Here is an 18,474-nt window from a genome sequence, read left to right on the forward strand (position 1 = left end):
AATGAGTGTAACTTGTTGTTGGAAAGCACCAATGGACGCACGTAATCCATTTCGTCAATATTATTCCTGCCAGTGCGCAAAGGGCTAAGAGTATTAGTATTAGCCGGAATTACTAAACCACACGAATAGAATCATCTACAGATTAGGTTAGCAGACGACGTAAAAGAAAAACAAAAAATAGTTCATGACGAATAAGGTTTAAGAGTTTGTTGTTTTGGAAAGGGTGCCAAATGAACTTGCAGTTTGGGTTCCGATCTGAATTTGGCAGTACCTTCAGCAGTGTAATAGTGCATAGTTAGTGTGAAACATTTCTACCGCCCTACAATACCAGCTATAAAAGCAATGAATTACACAAGATTCATCAATGGATTGTCTGCAGCTCGAAAGCCATCGCCCATCCGAGAAATGAGTATAGTTTAGCAGTTCTTGTGTAATTTCAACGGTAAAACTAATTGTTAACATGATAGCTAAACTACTGACCCAAGGATCTCCTGACCTGGTTTTTTTGGCAAGTGGAGTTCCCAACCCAAGTATGTTTCCTTTTCAGGGTGCCTCAGTTACTTTAAGAGATGGTAGCACAATACAACTTGAAGGGAAGACTATAAATGATGCATTACAATATGGGCCAACTCAGGGGTACATCCATACATTTTAATTTCTGATGTAATATGCTTTTTAGAAATCAAGTTTTGTTATTGGAAAATCAGGTATGGCCCCTTATTGGCACAGCTGAAAGAAATGCAGCAAAAGCTTCACAGCCCACCTTGTTGGACAAATACAGAAGTTCTTATCACTAATGGAAGCCAAGATGGGCTGTGTAAAGCTTTTGAAATGATGATGAACTTAAATGATCATGTCATTGTTCAAGAACCTGTGTACGCTGGGACACTTGCAATTGTAAGTCATGCACAAACAAATGGAAACTGCATTCACTAGCGGTGGTTTTACGATGTTGCAGCTCAACCCTTACAAACCACAGTACGTCCCAGTGCAGTGCGATGCAAACGGATTGATACCCGAGGAATTAAGGCGCTCTTTGGAAAGCAAATGGAAATCAGAAGACACCCAATCCTCCAAATCAGATGTTCCTAAAGTATGTAACAGACATTTTTTGGAGGGATGTGGATTATCTTATGCAATTCTGCTTACTGTATAGGTATTGTACGTTAATCCGGCAGGAGCCAATCCAACAGGCGTTTCTATTCCGTTGAGCAGGCGACAAGAGATCTATCAGATAGCCAAAGATTTTGATTTAATTATCTTTGAGGATGATCCCTATTACTTTTTACAGTTTGACAAGGTACTTGAAATGCCTGTTTTGATATAAGACTAGCTTGGTAAAGCAAAATCTTATGCAGGAGCGGACTCCAAGTTTCCTCTCACTGGACACTGACGGTCGTGTCATTCGATTCGATTCTCTTTCTAAAGTATTGAGCTCTGGCATTCGCCTTGGGTACGTCACAGGTCCCCGTGAACTGGTCGAACCAATTACGTACCACATGCAAGTCTCAGTTCTTCACGCTTCATCCTTGTCCCAGGTATTTAGAACACTCTTTAAACTTTACTTATCAGGGATCCAGTGGTAATTGCCAACTATGAAAAACAAACGAAAGGTTTTAGTGTCAGAGTTGCTCAAACAATGGGGACAAGAAGGTTTTCTGGGACATGTTGATCGTGTACAAAAATTCTATTCTCAGCAGCGGGAAATTATGCTTAAGGCCGCAGAAACCCACTTGACAGGTAAGAATTACCACATTCCTGCATAGGGGAAACATCGAAAAGAAGCATTCTTACCTGCAAATTATCCTTTTTCGTTAAGGACTGGCTGAGTGGAACATTCCCCAAGGAGGGATGTTTCTTTGGATCAAATGCTTGGAAGTCAGTGACACACGACCAATGATTATGGACCGAGCCCTGAAAAAAGATGTAATTTTATTACCTGGCCGCGAGTTCATGACAGATCCATCCCAGCCATGTCCCTATATGAGAGCGTCATTTTCTCTCGCCTCTCCGGAAAATATTGATCGAGTACGTGGTTATTTTAAGAAGCATCTGCGTTACAAGATAACTGAACAACAGTTTAAGTTTGAAAGTAAAGAACAAACAAATAACATTTTGTTTCTTCTTTTAGGGATTCCGCAACTTGGCGCAGCTCATACGTGAAGAAATTGAACTGACCAAGAAAGTCTGATCACATTACTCGAGATGAAGGACAGTAAGATTTATGATATTAACGTGCACAAATCATTGTAACATACCATTTTTTGGTAGTGAACTAAGTAGTAAAGGGAAATTTAAAGGTAGTTAAAGGATGACTTATTGAAAAGAAATGTTATTTTTTTCTTTCGCGAACTGGCCACACCATATCCCCTACGTTGGGAAAAAGTGATGTTCTAAACAGCCTATAATAATTTATTTTAGAAATTGATCCGAGAGATTTTACCATCACAGGTGAAGAAGAATGGCTAAACGGGCAGCTAACTTTTGATCCCCTGACTGAATCAGTAGCGAAACAGGATCAGCTGCAAATTTAGGCAAAGGCAAGGGAAGGTCATAGAACACAGTCAGATTAGCCAAATCCACCGACTGCGAACGCTCACGCGGAGTGTCTTTGCCCGCGAAGTAATTGTGGAGGCTAGTTCGCAGTTCCGCATCAATGTGATCCCAAGTAGACTCGAGTTCGTGTCGAAGAGCCAATACCATTTCCGGATCAATGAATGGTGTCGACTTGGAGGAGGGCGAACTATTCACAGGGAAGTTGATGAGAAACTTGAGCTGCCACAGAGGCAGAGTAGACGAGTCGCGTTGACCAGATTTGTGTAGAAGCTGCAACCACGGCTTAACCATTTCGGTCTTCTCATTAACAACGCAATCATTCAGGACGAGACTGAGCAACCGAAGCTGCGTGTCTAATGGTTTACATTCCTGCTTGATAAGAATCTGCGTTTGTCCTTTCTCTGGAGCACCAAGAAAGTGGCGACAAAGAAATATAACAAACTTGTCCGTGGTGAAGTTCGCGACTGTAGAAGCACGGATAGCCCATGCCGAAAGCGTTGGCGTGGCCAATGATGCCAATCCAGTTGGATCTTCAGCGTAGGACAAACATCCCGCCTTTCGCTGAACGATAAGATGATCTTTGCCTTGAAGAATGCATTTCAGCTTATTCCAGTTATGCTGTCGATCAAAAACAATGGTGCGATAGCGAGGGTCGAGCAGCTGGACACGCTGGAGAAACCGTAATTCAGGCAAAAGACATGGAGCCCGCAACTGGAATGATGAGCTATCGGCGTTGTTGAAGACCACCTGCAGAGTTGTATAGCATGGTTGCATATTCGGGATTTCTATCGGCATTAGCAATCGGGGCTCCGTAGCTAGAACGTACAAGTGTCGAAGCGCTTGGAGGTGGTATCGGTTGTCATTGGAATGAGTGGGGAATTTTGGGTAGCAAGCGCAAACTAATGCAGCGATTGCTTCTGGGGACGTGCTAAGCGATAGTCGACCGCCTCCCAAATAGAGAAATCCAAGGGCCATGTGGGTCGCCATCTGTAAACCAATCAAACAACATTAGGAAAAACCGTTTTAACCCTACATGTTTAAGAAAAAAAAAACTTACGTGAGATCCATACGTAACGACATTGCTGAACGTTCCACTCCTCATGCGAAGATGTCGACAAAGCCTGAGAACCTGTAAATCACCTGTGCCCGCCATGACCATGGAAAGGGACAAGACGAGTGTGTTAAGGCAGGCTTCAAGGGTGGCTTTACCGGCCCACTCGGCCACGGAACGACCCGATAGCGAGATTAACACTTTAGAATAACGATACAGAGTATTGAAGGCTTCTGCGTTGGAGGATCCGGCAAACTTTAAACCGAGAACAAAACAGGAACCAGCCATTATGTTGTAAAATGCTTGATTCATCGTCTCGTAATCGACTTGTTGTGACTGACTATCCGGATCGCCCGGATTGCGCAGGGAATAGCGTCGAATATTAGGAGGAACATTAGACTCCACCCAATCCCGTGTTGGCATTACGTCGTCCCATAGTATCAATCCACGCGCTAATGTACGCAAAAGAAGAAAATCGGGGCGTATTGAGTCGAGTAATTGCTGCGAATCAGGGGCTTCCATCCACTTTGCCGCGGCTGTATTATTTGTTCTAAAAATTATGAAAGATGTTAGGCAAATGTGATTCCAAAAGTAAAAAGTTTAACTATGATAAACTCACCGATGAAACATGAGTCCGAGAGCAAGAATGGCCCCCGGAGCAGTGACATCCACGTTGACCGTATTACCTTCGCGAATTTGATAGCTGGCTGACGACATCGTGCTTCGAGGTTTCGCATTTGATGAATTACAATTGCGCTTGGTTCCACCCACCATGAAATGGTAAAGCGTATCTGCTAACCGAAGATCGGCTAACCCAGTCATTTGACCGCCTTGACCAAGTGTCACTAAACCAAGCGCAAGGCCCGCAGAAAGAGAATAGGACTCTCTATCCACACAGTTGTCCATCTCTGGTCCAGGAGGTCGGTCAATTTCGTCCAGAAGCACCTCTGTCATGTAGCGATGCGCTGATCCTTGATAAAGGAAACCAATGGACATGAGGGCAGCCACCCGTACGTTCTGAGGTACTTCAATCGATCCACCACCACAGCCGTTGATGCTAGAGGACGATGCTGGTGACAGAGATTCAACGTACACAGAAATGATGCGAAGGGTATCGGCTTCCATAGAACCGCGTTTTCCAATGCCGAGTCCCAAGACCAAAGCCAGTTGAGTCATTTCATGATCGCGGTTTAGATGTTCATGAATAACGAGGTCATTGAACTTATTCAAATGCCCAGTTATTCCCAGCCCGAGCAAGAAACCGGCCACCTCAGCATTTAATTCGCCTAACGCGGGCGTCGCTGCAGTTTGTCCAGGACGATTGCCACCACGACTCAAATTAATCCAATTACTATCAACATATTTTGTACCAGGAGACACCCTTAAACCGGCCGCCACACCTATTTTCCGTTTAAAGCCAACAGTGTCAAAGAAAAAGTATAAATGAATTACAGTAAATTATTACCATTGTGAAACTGCGGCCAAAGTGACATATTGGCAGGTACGTCAATGTGAGTCATATCTACAGCAGCGCCGTTGTGAGGCGTCTTGCCGGTCAAACACAACCTTAAAAGGAGAAATTTAGTGAAAATTCGTAAAACTGGGGCAAAACATTTCTCACTTTGGAATGGACAAAGTTTCCGTGACGGTAGGCGTAGCTGTATGAAGAGTGAGCATTCCGCGGCCGACTGAGATCGCCATGATACGAATGCAGAGAACCAGTAATTGCTTCTCTCTCTCCTCGATCAATTCATGCTCACTAAGTCCTTGTTGTTGCGACGCCGGGAGCACAACTACAACAGGCCGCGAAGAGCCCAAAAGACGTCGGACCTCTTGGATGCGATGATCTCGAGGAAACAGCAACTTCCAGATGGGCAAGTCAATCACGCCCTCCATACCGTCTTCTGCATAGTCATCTTTACTGATTCCACCACTACCAGCAGATTTGTTTCGTTGGGCTTCAATTTTTAGATTCAATTCCGGAGCAATGGAAGACAAAGGCTGGATGGCGCATCCAGCCGGCAATTGGCACATATCTTGTCGATTTATCAGTTTGTAGGCTTCATCAGGCCAATCTGTTGGTGGGTCAAGTTGACAACAGAATAGCGCATATCGTAGAGGTAATCCTATTCCTGCTGGCAAAGCATTAAGATCCTCACGAGTCCATCCGCATGAGGACATTTTTAAAACTAAAGCGGTCTGTCTACGTTGCTGGGAGGGAACCACGACGTTGAAGGGTAGTGAGACTCTGCCAGAATGTTCTACCCATTCAAAGTCACGAACGTATTCGTGAACGGATACCAGGTGATGTTCATCGGCTGTTCCATAGAGAATGGCAAAAAGAGTAATGATGTCTCTGGAACGAGTATTGACCAGTTTTACATGAGGGTATGGTGTGCAAATCTTCTTTTTGCTCATCAATGACAAAAGATGAATGTGAATGTTGCAAGGGACTTCCATTCGTTGAATCATTCCTTGGAGTTTATCTAAATCCGACGGATGAACAACACCTAGTTTGATGTTATTGCTGTTCCAAACAGCAGGGAAATCTCTCCAATAAGAATCGCAATACTGTGTCAGGTTGAGAGCTGATGCCAATGGAATAAGGAGGGTAACCAATAGTTGGGCATCGCTCCACATGAGGGCATCCAACTTCAAGTCTTCAAAGAGAACATGTAGGACGAGCAAAACGTGCGGTAGATAAGCAAAATAGGCGGAATCGCTATTTACTTGTACCACTGTTTGCTGAGCGATCGGATTCAAACCGCGGAAAAAGTCTAATCCAAAAAGCTGGGGAAATATCTTAGCGTATTGAGATTCCACCAAGTATTGCCAATCTTCATTTGCTCCTTCTTCCAAATTCGTCCGACTTTTCTTTGACTCAACGACGGGACTGGCAATAGAAGAAATGGATGCATCAAGCGACTTGGCGTCAAATCCCAACAAAGTTAAAAGAGTAGAACGAAAGGCATCAAATTCCGCTGGAGGAGAAAAATCTGCAGGACCAGGAGCGTTACGAACGCAGTAGAATTTTGCAGCAACAGCCAAATAAATATCGGGGGGCAGGGCGGCGCGTAGGGAACGCAAACAACGTTCTACAAGAGCCGAAGTACATAAGGGAGGTAGTAAAGTTCTCAAAAGACTTCGATCCGAGCATTTTAGTGTCACCTGACGACCCACGGCATCCTGTAGCGTTCGAAAAGAAAGAGGAGGAGACGAAGCGGGAATCGGACTAAGAGTAACGCTCGAATCGTGCACGATCGATGAGGTCAAATCAGGCATGAGGCTACTTCGGCGGCTTGAATTGAGGGGCGTTGACGGAATGAACTTGCTGTTAATACTAGATGCTTCAAGACTAAGTCGTTGTATCGAGAGAGAGATGCCCGTTCCTGACGGAGGGCTGCAATTTGGAACGTGAACTTTGGTCAGTTTCGTGCTGCCAGAATAGAGCGTGAGGCTGTTTCCGTCTGATAGTACCGGATCAAGTACGAGAACAGCTTTAAGGGCAGGAATATATTCGGCATCTTTAGCGGGAATCGTCCATTGGGCGCAACAGATGTAAAGAGGATTGCCAGTGTTTCTGTTCTCCTGAAAAGGAGAAGGCTAGTCAGAAATCTTCTATCTTAACCTTAAAAAATAAATAAAACAAAGTCAGCAGTACCGTCACTTTGAGGTCAATGCATCGTAGGGTCTTTTCGTCGTCCATCAGCCAGCAAACGCATGATTTGCCTAGCCAATCGACGGCGACGAAAGCTTTGACTGCCTGAGAACAGCTGCTTTTCTTGGAATCTTCTGACCACAATATCTGGAGACAAAGGTCAGGCAAAAGTGGCTCCTCATCGTCAGCTACTTCCATTTCGTTGAACAGCGACGAAGCTGAAGGAGATGGTACAGGCGTCCGAGCAAGAATGGCACTTGTACGGCTATTGGAGCCTATCCGCCTTAGCGGAGACCCAGAAATCCTTAAAGGCAACATAAGATTTGGTATTATCATTACTTATACATGTATAACCTTTTTATTATATCAAAAAGGAATTTGTTATCTTGTTTGAAAATACTTGGATTGGTTAAACTGAAGAGATGACATGGCGAAATGTTGTGCGTAATTTTTTGAACCTTTTGGAGTGTTGAATCGATGAGACAGGTCAAGATCGAATTTGGGTGTTCTGCAATAAACAAATAAAAATAAAGGTCAGCATGAACTAAAATTTTGACGAGTGACTGCTTGATACCTAGCTGTCGTATTGAAGATGCTGGGTAAGTTGGCGGGTGACTGTTGAAAAGAAGTATTGTAGATTTGTGATAAAGCAAAACTTCTCGAAAGCGAGGGTGAGGCTACATTTGAAGGGACAAATGTGCCACTAAATGCTGATTGATTGGCAGATGGATTGGAAATCCCTTTATTACTGACACTTACGCAAAGACTCTCGTCTACTTCGGCTTTCCGGATCAACCTACGTTTGCAAATAATTACTAACTGCGGTTCAGAAGAATGAAAATTCCATCAGAATATCGCAAGGTGAAACTATACCAGATCGAATGTAATCCTGTATCTTCATTGAAGGTCACGCAAATCGACGGGTCAATTCCCGTATAGACGAACTTGAGTTTTTTATCTTTGGCGAAGTTCACATGTTCCCTGTCAATACCATCGCGAAGTACAACCGGGACGATTTCCTCCAGCGGATGATATAGGGAAAACCAGTTCGGAATATCTGGATTACTAGTCTGGCATTTTTCGAAGACAAGGCCAAAACGTGTGGGCCACACTCGGTGAATTTCATATGGCACTGCACAAATGTACTCATCACCATTCATGGTGTGAACTGTGACTTTAGATTTTTCCACAATGCACAAGCTGGGGATCTTCCGCCCAATCGGTTTGTCAGTTGACATGACATTTGCACACGAAGGTCTGTTGGGATTCTCGTCAAAGTCAAACCAAAAGGCTTGTTGAACTGACCCATCGCAGGTGTATTTTTTCACCAGTTCCCAATAGACTTCTCCATAACCTCTCGACCAAACCACAGTATTCTCATGAATATAAACTTCTGTTTCTTCCTCACTATCTTTGCCCAAGGTTGACAAAGTAAAGACATCCTAGATTTCAACAATAATGCTTATTTTACCTCATATTAACTGTAAACTTAAATAGCAAACCTGCGATTCTAACGACGTGTTGAAAGCTGAAGTGCGTCGGTACGAAGAACTTTCATACTGTTCCAAAATTTGCTTTCCGTGTGGAACGTAAACCTAAATTGCATGATAATAATTACTCCAGCTTCAATCCTGCGATATTTTCTTATGAACATACTTGAGGTTCTCCGGCGGCAATCATTTTGTCGTCGTTAGTACCGTTCAAGGCAGAATATTGTAAAACGTCCAGGGTGACAATTTTTGAGAACGCTTTACGAAGTCTACGATCAGAAACATATGACAAATTTAACAGCTATATGAACTAAGGACGTCGAAGGAGCAGACGGCAACTATATTTTTCGAAAATATGCAAATGAAATTAACGCCGTTGCCACATCGATTAAATTAGTGCATCAAGTGGTTCGCGGCATCGCGGGCAGACGATTTCAGGTCAGGATTCACTGACCTCTCAGACAAATGGTTTCAACCGTCATTCAAAAGTTTTTCTTTCGTTTTTTTTTTTTTTTGCAAGACTAATGACCAAAGGAGGATGGGGCACATTTTGATGAAATGTGTCAGCCAGAACATTAGTTTTCATTCTTCGTTCTAGTTCGGTGAGGTGAGGTTTTCTACGTTTTTCAGCTCAAACCGAAGGTATTTTTCGAACCCATCTTAGTGACTTGCAGATCAATGCAAATTTTTCTTGACCACAAAGTTGCCAACGACAGAAAATGTTGGCTACATGAGACAGATAAAGTAAGTCTGTTGTTTGATAAAGACGCGCAATGCGTCCTATTAGATCGCCTGAAGCTTCAAGGAATTGGGACTGCTACGATTTTCAGTGATACCATACCCGGAATCATCAGGTTTACTATTGGTGTAGCAGACTCCCAGAGTATATCTTTCTTCAGATTTTTTGTTTCTAACTTCTTACGCGATTAGAGTTTTAATGCGCTCTAGTTCGTGACGTAAATTTTATACACTGTTTTAAAAAAGTTCAAAGGGGCCGGAAAGAGCAAAAGGAGGATCAGTTTCCTTCGTGCCATATGCGGGTCGGGACGAACTTTATTTTCACCGAGAGCAAATACGAAATAGAATACCGTTGAGATATAAATTGAGATAAATGTCTATTTCTAGGCTGTACACTTATTGCCTATCCAGCCATACATATCTGTATTCCAAACAGCCCATTCCACTTGGTGGCTGCAGACGGGAGGCGAAAAACTGCGACATGGATTGTCGATTGGAACGTAATCTAACTCGAATGAAAAACACGACAACGTATCAGACTTTCTCACCGTGATAAAAAACAAACAAGGGGAAATGGTTTTGTGTTTTGTCGAGGAGCGCTTGTTCGAAGAATGTATTAAATTACTAGCGAAAGCTTGGGGTTAGAAGATCAAAAGTTTCCAATCGAGAAATGATGTCAATGTTTAAACGATCCGTTTCAGTTCCAGGTAATGCGGATATGGTTGTTTGGTCAACAATATTTGATAAATGGCACTTGTTCACGCGTTGAATACCCTAAGAAAACGAGATCATTTTGAAGATGTGGACTAGTTTTGGCTATTAGGGTAACAATAAGCTCAAAAACATCGCGTATCACAGACTTATTCCGTCGCTGCTGATTGGACTCATTTCTTTCTTTTTGCGTTTCGGAGTTCGGAATACGAGGTCAGCATGAGGGAAGATTTCAGCTTTTCGTGGAAAAAGTCACGCGATACCCATGGAAAAAAAGTTTGCTAGGTGTCAATCTAACTGATCCCCAAAATTTGAGCTTTGGCAGCTCCCGGGTAGGTCATAAGACGAATAAGAATCTAGTCACTAGCAGTTGTTTTTTTTTTTTTTCTTCCGTCATTGGCTTTCCCATGTACCGCCTATACTGAGAATGGAGCGGGCGTGTATTGGGGGAGTGGTGATTGAACGCATAAATGAGCCAGGCAATGAAATCATCAAGTCAGTTGGGAAGAGTTTGTCGACAAGACAAGTGAATTGGGAATCTTTGAATTCAATTGCCATTTCAATTAAAGCCAAACCAATTGTACCTTTTCTTAGAAATGGAAGGCCGCGGTACAATTCGCATTCCTGATCTCATCCAGAAAAAGAGGGACAAACAGGAACTGGACCCGGAGGAGATTCGTTTTTTCATTGAAGAAATGGTCAAAGGTTGCATTGAGCAAGTGCAATTAGGCAAGTTTTTATTTTTAAATAATCCAGTCAACTAGCATCGATAAATTGAACGCAATCGACATATTTTACAGGAGCGATGCTTATGGCCTGGTACTTCAACGGAATGTAAGTCGCCAATTCGTGTTTTTCTATTTGTGCGAAAAATGCAACTGAATGATCGAGCGTAATTTGCCTAGGTCACCCAAGGAGCTTACCGTCCTCATCGATTGCATGACTCACTCAGGTTTACACTAAAACACATTACTCCCATTTTAATGCTTGTCAATCATCACCGTTAACTCGTAAACGCTCTAATGGAAAATAGGCGAAACTTTGTCGTGGCCAGAAGAATGGAAGACGCTTTTGGTGGACAAGCACAGCACTGGTGGTGTAGGCGATAAAGTTTCGTTGGTAACGAATCTCTAAGTCTCCTCATGTCCTTCATTCACCTTTGAATATCGTTAACTCTTATAGGTGCTGGCACCGGCCTTGGCCGCTTGCGGATTAAAAGTGCCCATGGTCTCCGGAAGAGGCCTGAGTTTTACTGGCGGCACGCTCGATAAACTCGAAGCTATTCCAGGTAATTTTACATCTGGATTAAACTAAAAGTAGTTTCGAAAGAAAAGCCAAATATTTAAATGCAAAATCCAGGGTTCAACGTTAGTCTAAATAATAACCAAATGCGCGAATGTCTGCGGTACGCAGGATGCTTTATCGCAGGACAGACTAAGAGTCTTGTCCCAGCCGACCGCATCATGTAAGTACTCGAGGCTCAACTTTTCGTTCACTATTCTACACTCGTTTTAAAACAAGTACTTGTGCAACAATAGGTACGCGGCCCGCGACGTCACAGCGACTGTCGACAACATTCATCTTGCAACAGGTACGAAAACCCGTTTGGTTAAACAGAACAGAACTTGTTTTGGACACATGAAAAATAAAAAAGTGATTATCAATTTAAACAGCATCCATAATTTCCAAAAAAGCGGCGGAAAATATCAGTGCGCTCGTTTTGGATGTCAAAGTTGGACGGGCAGCTTTTTTCAAAAACCTGAACGACGCTCGTCTTGTCGCAAGAAGTTTGGTACCGTACACACGTCTTAAGCAATAAAAACGTTGGAAAACAGCAAACAAACATGTAATCATCAACATTGTTTTCGATACAGGTAGAAGCGGCACGGGATCAAGGAATCAAAACAACAGCCGTTCTCACCGCAATGGACACTCCCATCGGGTTGGCTATCGGTAACTCGTTAGAAATCATGGAAGTGATTGAAACTTTGCGAGGCAAAGGGCCACCAGATCTGGTGGAATTAGTCAAAATTCAAGGTAATACTATAAGCGAAACAAGTTCAATGTTTAGCTCTACACCTTGACGGCCATCTGCGCACTGAAACCCATAACAGGCGGACTGTTACTGAATTCGGTGGGTCGAATGGACATTTCGAAAGGGGAGAAGCTTATCGAACAGACTCTACAAAACGGGGCGGCTCTTGCTTGTTTCGAAAAAATGCTGGTTCATCAGAACGTCGACGTACGATTGGCTGCCGAGCTGTGCTCGGGAGGGCAAACGCTGGCACGAGCCAAATATGTTACTGCAATTCTATCTCCATCTTCTGGTACGAACAAATGAAAACCCATTCAATGCGACCAATCGTCTCCTCAGTTTATAAGGTTTCAATTGAAAGAAAATGAGATAACCTCCTTAATTGATAACCTTCTCAGGTCGCGTACTGGACATAGATGCCTTAGCTTGCGGTTCCGTTTGCGGGGCACTCGGAGCCGCACGTGCCCGGGCATCGGATGTGATCCTTTCAGCCGTTGGGATCGAGTTACTTGTCACTGTTGGACAATCCATCACTCAAGGACAGCCTTGGGCGAAACTGCATCATGAAGACCCGTCAGTAGCTTCCGAGCATTTGATCAAGTTGCAAAACGCAGTTATTGTGGGAGAGGCGAACAATGCTCTTGTGCCGACAAGTAGGATTTTAGAAATAGTACAATAATGAAAAGAATAACAACAAGCAAAAGTGGCTATGTGCAATCGGAGAGGACCCCATTACCTTGTTCTAGCAACTAACTAGTTACTTTTTAAATACAAAAAAAAAAACCCCGATCTAACATTGTTGGTTCTATCTGTTGCTTAAAATAGAGGCCACGCAAGTTTTTGATTGATTCTAAAAGGAAAGAAAAAAAAACTGCTGGTACAACGACGTAGATCGTCATTTCAAGGATTTCCCGACACGAGTGTCGCCGATTGGATCCAGCCAATCTCCCATTGTCAATTTGCGTACTTTCCGTTTTTTTTCTGTGTTCCAAGGTTTTCGGCTGATTTGAGGAACGCAGACATTTCCGTCATCAAATGTCTTTCTAGTCTTGAAACTGGAAGACTATGAAGGCCTCGTCGCTCAAGGGTACAATCGTATATAGTCTATATGGTCGAACGAAGGGGGAACAAGTTATTTTCGTTGCGCTTGCGCACGATGTTTGTGAACGCCTCACGCCGGTTTCTCTACACTCGCGTGTTCGTCTGCGGGATCGGTTTCAGTCTTTTGGCGAACACGTTATAAAGCGCATCCATCGTTTCAAAATTTTGCAACATGCGAATTGTCGACGTGATTATCAAGAAACGTGACGGAAAGGAATTAACTGACGAGGAGATCAAATTTGTCATCAAAGAGCTGGTGGATGGCCGACTGGAAAGCTCGCAGCTAGGTATTTCAATAGAGTTTTTATGTGTTTAGTCATCAATCTTTTTCGGGTAGGGCAACGAAAGCGTAACCGTAAATGATGTAGATTGTTAAAGAATTGAATGGGACGGGAGTGGAAAACGGCAAAGCGGACCAACAATTCAGGACTGGCTTAGTTAATATTTGAACAGTTGCACGGTGACGCGCAACTTTCGCCGTTTTTTCTACGTCTGTTTTTGGCTATTCTCGGATAAATCTGAAAACATATTCTAGTGACGTACTTCATTTTTATCCATTTTTAATGAAAGGTGCCATGCTAATGGCATGGTATTTCAACGGAATGAACGCAAGAGAACTTTCCGTGCTCACGAACACTATGACGCACTCAGGTAAGCGTTTCAAAATTCACAAACCAACACAGCGTTGGATTGTAACTTAAATAATTGGAATCTGACTTACCTGAATTCAAAAGGTGATACGCTCTCCTGGCCAGACGAATGGAAACCGGTGTTAGTTGACAAACATAGTACTGGAGGTGTGGGGGATAAAATATCGTTGGTTAGTTTAATTTCATGCCAAAGCTTGTCACTTGATATTGCCTTACTTGGATTTGTTTTAATCACCCATTAGATATTGGCACCTGCTTTAGCCGCTTGCGGATTAAAAGTACCTATGGTCTCGGGACGCGGATTAGGATTCACGGGTGGAACGCTGGATAAACTCGAAGCCATTCCAGGTGAGTTATTTTCCCGATTCAAATTTTAATTTACCGAAATTTCTAATTTCTGCCAATAATGGTTTTCAGGATTTCAAGTGGATTTAACACTAGAAGAAATGCAACAATGCCTGGCTGATTCCGGTTGTTGCATCTGTGGTCAGACCGCCACATTAGTTCCTGCCGATAGGATCATGTATGCCACCAGAGATATAACAGGAACAGTCGAAAATGCCAACTTTGTTACTGGTAAACAACAACAAATTCTTAATATGGTGAAAAGCAATGAAAGAATTGAGTTTTTGACTGTTACTAAAATGACGAACAGCGTCAATCATTTCCAAGAAGGCCGCCGAAAATGTCAGCGCTTTAGTTCTCGATGTCAAAGTTGGAAGGGCCTCATTCTCTCAAACTCTTGACGATGCACGACATCTAGCCAAAAATCTGGTAAGAATGTGTAATTAAAATTACGTTTTCCTCCAAACACATTGGTCTACTTCTTTCGTCTAATTTAAGGTTGGCGCGGCGCGAGACCAAGGAATGTTGACCAAGGCTGTTTTGACATCAATGGATCACCCTTTAGGTATGACGGTGGGAAATTCGCTTGAAGTGATTGAAGCCATATCGGGGCTCAAAGGCAAAGGACCGGAGGATCTCAACGAGTTGGTTGCCATTCAAGGTTTCCTCATTTTCGTTTGATTGCACCACTTCAAAATCAAAACAAATTTCGATTAGGGGCTCTACTGCTGCATGCCACTGGCAAGGCGGATAACATTGATCAGGGACGAGATTTAATTCTAGAGACCTTGAAGAACGGAGCAGCTCTCAACCGGTTCGAAAAGATGTTGATTAATCAAAACGTACAGCCGGGCGTGGCCCATGAATTGTGCTATGGAAATGCAGAGTCGGTTTTACCACGAGAAAAGTATTCATCTCCGCTAGTTACTTCGATTTCAGGTATCCTACTTAATTTTCTCAGAATAATAATAAAAAAAAAAAATAAAACAATAAAAAAAATTACCAAGGCTAACACCTCTTACTTTTCTTAGGCTATGTCGTTGATCTTGATGCCCTGGCTATCGCTCAAGTTTGCGGCGCACTTGGAGCTGCTCGAGCACGAGCTTCCGATATTATCCTGCCTGCAGTGGGAGTTCAACTCAATGTCAAAGTCGGGCAGGCTGTCGTTGAGGGTCAAGTCTGGGGTGAACTGAAGCACGAATGCGAAGTAGTACCAAATAACCTATGGAAAAAGCTACAAGACGCCATAAGTATCAGCTTAACACAACAGACAATTGAAGTGAGTCGCATCTTGGAAATAATTGAATGAAGCAGCGACTAATAAGACTAGTCTTCAAACGAAGCTTTCCTGTTGTTTGATTTATCCACTCAGTGTTCTGCCAAGCGTAAAAGGTAAAAAATAAAAGATGATTATGTATACATGTTGTACTGAATAACAAGCACGGTATCAAAGAAATATGATTGGTATGGATATTACATAAAAAAGGAGATGGTTTAGCTAAGGCTGTATTTGAATTTGTCACCATTAATCATTAAAGCGACATCCAGCCAGCGAACTTCTTTGCTATGACGCTGAACTTTGATGCTGCATTCGAGTACTTGTCCTAAGAAAAGAAGGAAACATTAGACGCTATTTTTCTACTTTATTTATGTTTTTATATTTACCTGCATGGACGGTTATGGGCTCAGGTAAATAAAACACTGTTTGCTTCCAATGAGTTGGCGGACTGTAGGGCGACGTGGAAAGCATAACCGTGTGATCCAAATGGAATGTGACGTCAAATGAGCCAGCTAAAGCAGTAAGCTTATCCTCTCGCGTCACTTTCAATTGGAAAACTCTGAAAAATTCAGTTTCTTGCGATGTACAGGTCTTAAGATCTAGCTGGAGTACTAAAGACGGATCGCTGAGAATTTTCTCCACCGGAACCGTTTCGATCGAGGCTTCTCGGAGAACTTCTGGCCGCATTGACGTCATCTTCAATCCGTAAACATCATCCCAGAATCTCACCATTTCAGAGTACCGTTCTAATGAACAAAAATGAAACTGAAACACATTTTTTACGGGACGGTGCTCGAACGCCTACCAAAATCACCAACAGCCATTATTGAAATGCTGCAAGAATTTGGAAGCATCAGGCCATCTGGGGCAAGATATTTGTTCCTAGCATGAATAACGCTATCCAACATGCCTTCAAAAAGAAGAAAGTACCCCATCCATTCGGAAACTAGAACATCGACCATTGGTTCGTTCAGAGTTACTTCTTCTATTTTGCCACGAACCAGCTTGATTTTGTTTTCCATCTTGTTTTCCCTGAAAATTTTTGGAAATACGGCAAACTGTTTACATAAATCTTAAAATTTACTGTATTTACCTTATAATGGCCATGGCATTAAAAATAATTTGTGATTGGTCCACACCAATAACCTTGGAAGCACCAGCTTGAACAGCAAACATTGACAAGATACCTATAAAGGAAATGTGAGTGATTCACAGTTTGAAATTAACGTCAATTCCAAGATAATACCAGTTCCACATCCGAGATCCAAGACAATCTTATTTTTCATCATGTGACTATTTTTTATGATGGCATCGCGGTAGCTATCTGTTCTCGGTTTGTCCTAAAATTTCAAGAAGAATGATATAGATTTTGCCAAACGGGTACGTGGGGGATTGAATTACGGCAAGCATGTCATGATGGATGCTAAAATGCGCATAACCAGAAAAATAACCATCCTCCTCGTCTTCTTCCTCCTCAAAACGCTGAATTGCAACTAGCTCTTCCTCCTCTTTCGATTGTTTATCACCCATAACCATATGTTTCATCGCCTACGAGCAAGATTATAATTTGTTAAAAAGGTGAAAATCCTAGATTAGCAAGAAGAAGCTAACCTTGCGCATCGATTCCATGTCTTTCTGGTATTGCTTCAAAGTTGCATTGGACTCGTCGACGACCAGCTGCATCTTCTGGAGGGTAGCATGCAAATCATCAAAATGAGCCTGACTTAGTGTCACATGACCACCTTCAGCATTGGCCACCCGAAAGTTGGAAAACATTTGCCCCTCAGTTTGCAATTTAACATTATCACTATCGGCTGAGGAAGCGGTAGTAGATAACGCTTGTGATACAGTCGACTTCAGACCATCATCCCCATCAAAATCTAAAGTGGAAAAATCATTACCATGTTGGATTTTAACAAAACAAAGAATTTGTTCTCACTAACCATACATCAGCAGGGCATCATCCTCAATGACAGGCATCATAAACTTGTCTTGCTCCCATATGGGCATATCCATATCCATGACCTCTCTGGAACTGGCATGACATGACCGAATGAAATTAATCAACCTGATGAAACTGTATTGATCCATTCCATGTCTTTTCTGCAGAGTAGCCAAACTGAAAAGATGCACAGTCTGGCAGTGCTCCAATACAGCATGGGCACTTGGTAGAACTTCAGTACAAAATAGGCACCTACAAGAGAAAAAAAACTTTGTTGTGATTCACTAACTTAGAGCAAATAGATCAAATTGTGTACAGGATATTATGCATAGGTTCATCAGCGCAAGGTTCTTCAACCCAGTCATCATCACTGCTCATGTCGCTTTCATTAAAGCATTCTTGGGTAGACATGGGTTTATTGCTGTTACAAGCTGACTCAACAAAAGAATCCTCATCAGAGATATCATTGTCGGAAGACGAATTGCTGCTGATTTGTCCGCGATCACTAAATTCCCTAAATGATTCACTTCCCATTGTTGCAGCAGCAGAATCGGCTACGCTAACATTTGTGCTGCTTTCGTGGAAAGATTGGTGAGGGAGGTTTGTTTCGCTTGTTTCCAGCAGTATCGGGACGTCAGCGTCAGGATCCATGACTTAAGTTTCATACACCGCACAAAATGGAAAAAGGAATTAGGACGAAACTTAATTCAATACTACTTTTTCATGAAATAGTCTCAAAAACCACCTCAACGTATTATTCGGAAATGTCACGTTTAGACGATAGGTTTCCACGTGTGTGGCAGAATGGCCACACAAAAGACAAAATATCGTCTGATGTTTCCGTCGATACTTTGCGAAGAGTTTCAAAGATGGCACCACTCTAGTGATGTCTTTGTAATTTCTATGGCGCCAATACTC

At 42.7% G+C, this 18,474-nt stretch overlaps 5 protein-coding genes across 8 annotated transcripts; 3 read left to right on the top strand and 2 right to left on the bottom strand.

Moving 5' to 3' along the window:
• Positions 1-141: 141 nt before the first annotated feature.
• On the top strand, positions 142-2,303 carry LOC116919072 (kynurenine/alpha-aminoadipate aminotransferase, mitochondrial). Its single transcript, XM_032924941.2, has 9 exons — positions 142-409; positions 468-636; positions 708-897; positions 959-1,093; positions 1,157-1,300; positions 1,359-1,538; positions 1,614-1,740; positions 1,820-2,028; positions 2,132-2,303. The coding sequence occupies exons 1-9, from the start codon at positions 343-345 to the stop codon at positions 2,189-2,191; spliced, it is 1,281 nt and encodes a 426-aa protein (XP_032780832.2). The 5' UTR covers positions 142-342; the 3' UTR covers positions 2,192-2,303.
• LOC116919063 (anaphase-promoting complex subunit 1) lies at positions 2,207-14,349 on the bottom strand. Of its 3 annotated transcripts, XM_045170430.1 has the most exons (14): positions 14,207-14,349; positions 14,062-14,131; positions 8,922-9,024; positions 8,768-8,860; positions 8,139-8,707; positions 7,840-8,061; positions 7,666-7,773; positions 7,269-7,569; positions 5,229-7,195; positions 5,073-5,173; positions 4,227-5,007; positions 3,614-4,157; positions 2,444-3,543; positions 2,207-2,370 (listed from the first exon to the last, which is right to left on the bottom strand). In XM_045170430.1, the coding sequence occupies exons 3-13, from the start codon at positions 8,943-8,945 to the stop codon at positions 2,446-2,448; spliced, it is 5,808 nt and encodes a 1,935-aa protein (XP_045026365.1). In that variant the 5' UTR covers positions 8,946-9,024; positions 14,062-14,131; positions 14,207-14,349; the 3' UTR covers positions 2,207-2,370; positions 2,444-2,445. The 3 variants fall into 3 exon arrangements, with proteins under 3 accessions (XP_045026365.1, XP_045026364.1, XP_032780822.2); XM_045170429.1 differs by having other exon boundaries at positions 2,207-3,543; XM_032924931.2 differs by lacking the exon at positions 14,207-14,349 and having other exon boundaries at positions 2,207-3,543; positions 14,062-14,199.
• Positions 10,688-13,028, top strand: LOC116919069 (thymidine phosphorylase). Its single transcript, XM_032924938.2, has 11 exons — positions 10,688-10,933; positions 11,005-11,038; positions 11,110-11,156; positions 11,238-11,323; positions 11,387-11,492; positions 11,564-11,669; positions 11,743-11,795; positions 11,878-11,996; positions 12,079-12,241; positions 12,319-12,531; positions 12,638-13,028. The coding sequence occupies exons 1-11, from the start codon at positions 10,801-10,803 to the stop codon at positions 12,916-12,918; spliced, it is 1,341 nt and encodes a 446-aa protein (XP_032780829.2). The 5' UTR covers positions 10,688-10,800; the 3' UTR covers positions 12,919-13,028.
• Positions 13,178-15,754, top strand: LOC116919070 (thymidine phosphorylase). The gene is made up of 9 exons (XM_032924939.2): positions 13,178-13,627; positions 13,911-13,991; positions 14,075-14,160; positions 14,233-14,338; positions 14,408-14,566; positions 14,646-14,764; positions 14,834-14,996; positions 15,053-15,274; positions 15,367-15,754. Exons 1-9 carry the CDS (start codon positions 13,513-13,515, stop codon positions 15,642-15,644), a joined length of 1,329 nt encoding a protein of 442 aa, XP_032780830.2. The 5' UTR covers positions 13,178-13,512; the 3' UTR covers positions 15,645-15,754.
• On the bottom strand, positions 15,746-18,448 carry LOC116919066 (protein arginine N-methyltransferase 3). 2 transcript variants are annotated; one of them, XM_032924935.2, is made up of 10 exons: positions 18,302-18,448; positions 17,873-18,209; positions 17,558-17,808; positions 17,226-17,494; positions 17,016-17,162; positions 16,861-16,954; positions 16,708-16,801; positions 16,420-16,646; positions 16,001-16,360; positions 15,746-15,939 (listed from the first exon to the last, which is right to left on the bottom strand). In XM_032924935.2, exons 2-10 carry the CDS (start codon positions 18,205-18,207, stop codon positions 15,830-15,832), a joined length of 1,887 nt encoding a protein of 628 aa, XP_032780826.2. In that variant the 5' UTR covers positions 18,208-18,209; positions 18,302-18,448; the 3' UTR covers positions 15,746-15,829. The 2 variants fall into 2 exon arrangements, with proteins under 2 accessions (XP_032780826.2, XP_032780825.2); XM_032924934.2 differs by having other exon boundaries at positions 17,873-18,372.
• Between the last annotated feature and the right edge of the window lie 26 nt (positions 18,449-18,474).

Source organism: Daphnia magna, linkage group LG3 (assembly GCF_020631705.1).
Source record: "Daphnia magna isolate NIES linkage group LG3, ASM2063170v1.1, whole genome shotgun sequence".
Taxonomy (NCBI): domain Eukaryota; kingdom Metazoa; phylum Arthropoda; class Branchiopoda; order Diplostraca; family Daphniidae; genus Daphnia; species Daphnia magna.

Coding starts and splice junctions, on each gene's coding strand:
- LOC116919070 (XM_032924939.2), top strand. CDS start 13,513: ATGCGAATTGTCGACGTGATTATCAAGAAACGTGACGGAAAGGAATTA. Junction 13,992..14,074: donor GAACACTATGACGCACTCAG/GTAAGCGTTTCA, acceptor TGAATTCAAAAG/GTGATACGCTCTCCTGGCCA. Junction 14,997..15,052: donor CGAGTTGGTTGCCATTCAAG/GTTTCCTCATTT, acceptor AATTTCGATTAG/GGGCTCTACTGCTGCATGCC.
- LOC116919063 (XM_045170430.1), bottom strand. CDS start 8,945: ATGATTGCCGCCGGAGAACCTCAA. Junction 7,196..7,268: donor GCATTGACCTCAAAGTGACG/GTACTGCTGACT, acceptor TCTCCTTTTCAG/GAGAACAGAAACACTGGCAA. Junction 5,174..5,228: donor GAAACTTTGTCCATTCCAAA/GTGAGAAATGTT, acceptor TCTCCTTTTAAG/GTTGTGTTTGACCGGCAAGA.
- LOC116919069 (XM_032924938.2), top strand. CDS start 10,801: ATGGAAGGCCGCGGTACAATTCGCATTCCTGATCTCATCCAGAAAAAG. Junction 10,934..11,004: donor CATTGAGCAAGTGCAATTAG/GCAAGTTTTTAT, acceptor CATATTTTACAG/GAGCGATGCTTATGGCCTGG. Junction 11,670..11,742: donor GTCCCAGCCGACCGCATCAT/GTAAGTACTCGA, acceptor GTGCAACAATAG/GTACGCGGCCCGCGACGTCA.
- LOC116919072 (XM_032924941.2), top strand. CDS start 343: ATGAATTACACAAGATTCATCAATGGATTGTCTGCAGCTCGAAAGCCA. Junction 637..707: donor CAATATGGGCCAACTCAGGG/GTACATCCATAC, acceptor TTGGAAAATCAG/GTATGGCCCCTTATTGGCAC. Junction 2,029..2,131: donor CTCCGGAAAATATTGATCGA/GTACGTGGTTAT, acceptor TTCTTCTTTTAG/GGATTCCGCAACTTGGCGCA.
- LOC116919066 (XM_032924935.2), bottom strand. CDS start 18,207: ATGGATCCTGACGCTGACGTCCCGATACTGCTGGAAACAAGCGAAACA. Junction 17,809..17,872: donor GAACCTATGCATAATATCCT/GTACACAATTTG, acceptor TTTCTCTTGTAG/GTGCCTATTTTGTACTGAAG. Junction 17,495..17,557: donor TGATGCCCTGCTGATGTATG/GTTAGTGAGAAC, acceptor TTTCCACTTTAG/ATTTTGATGGGGATGATGGT.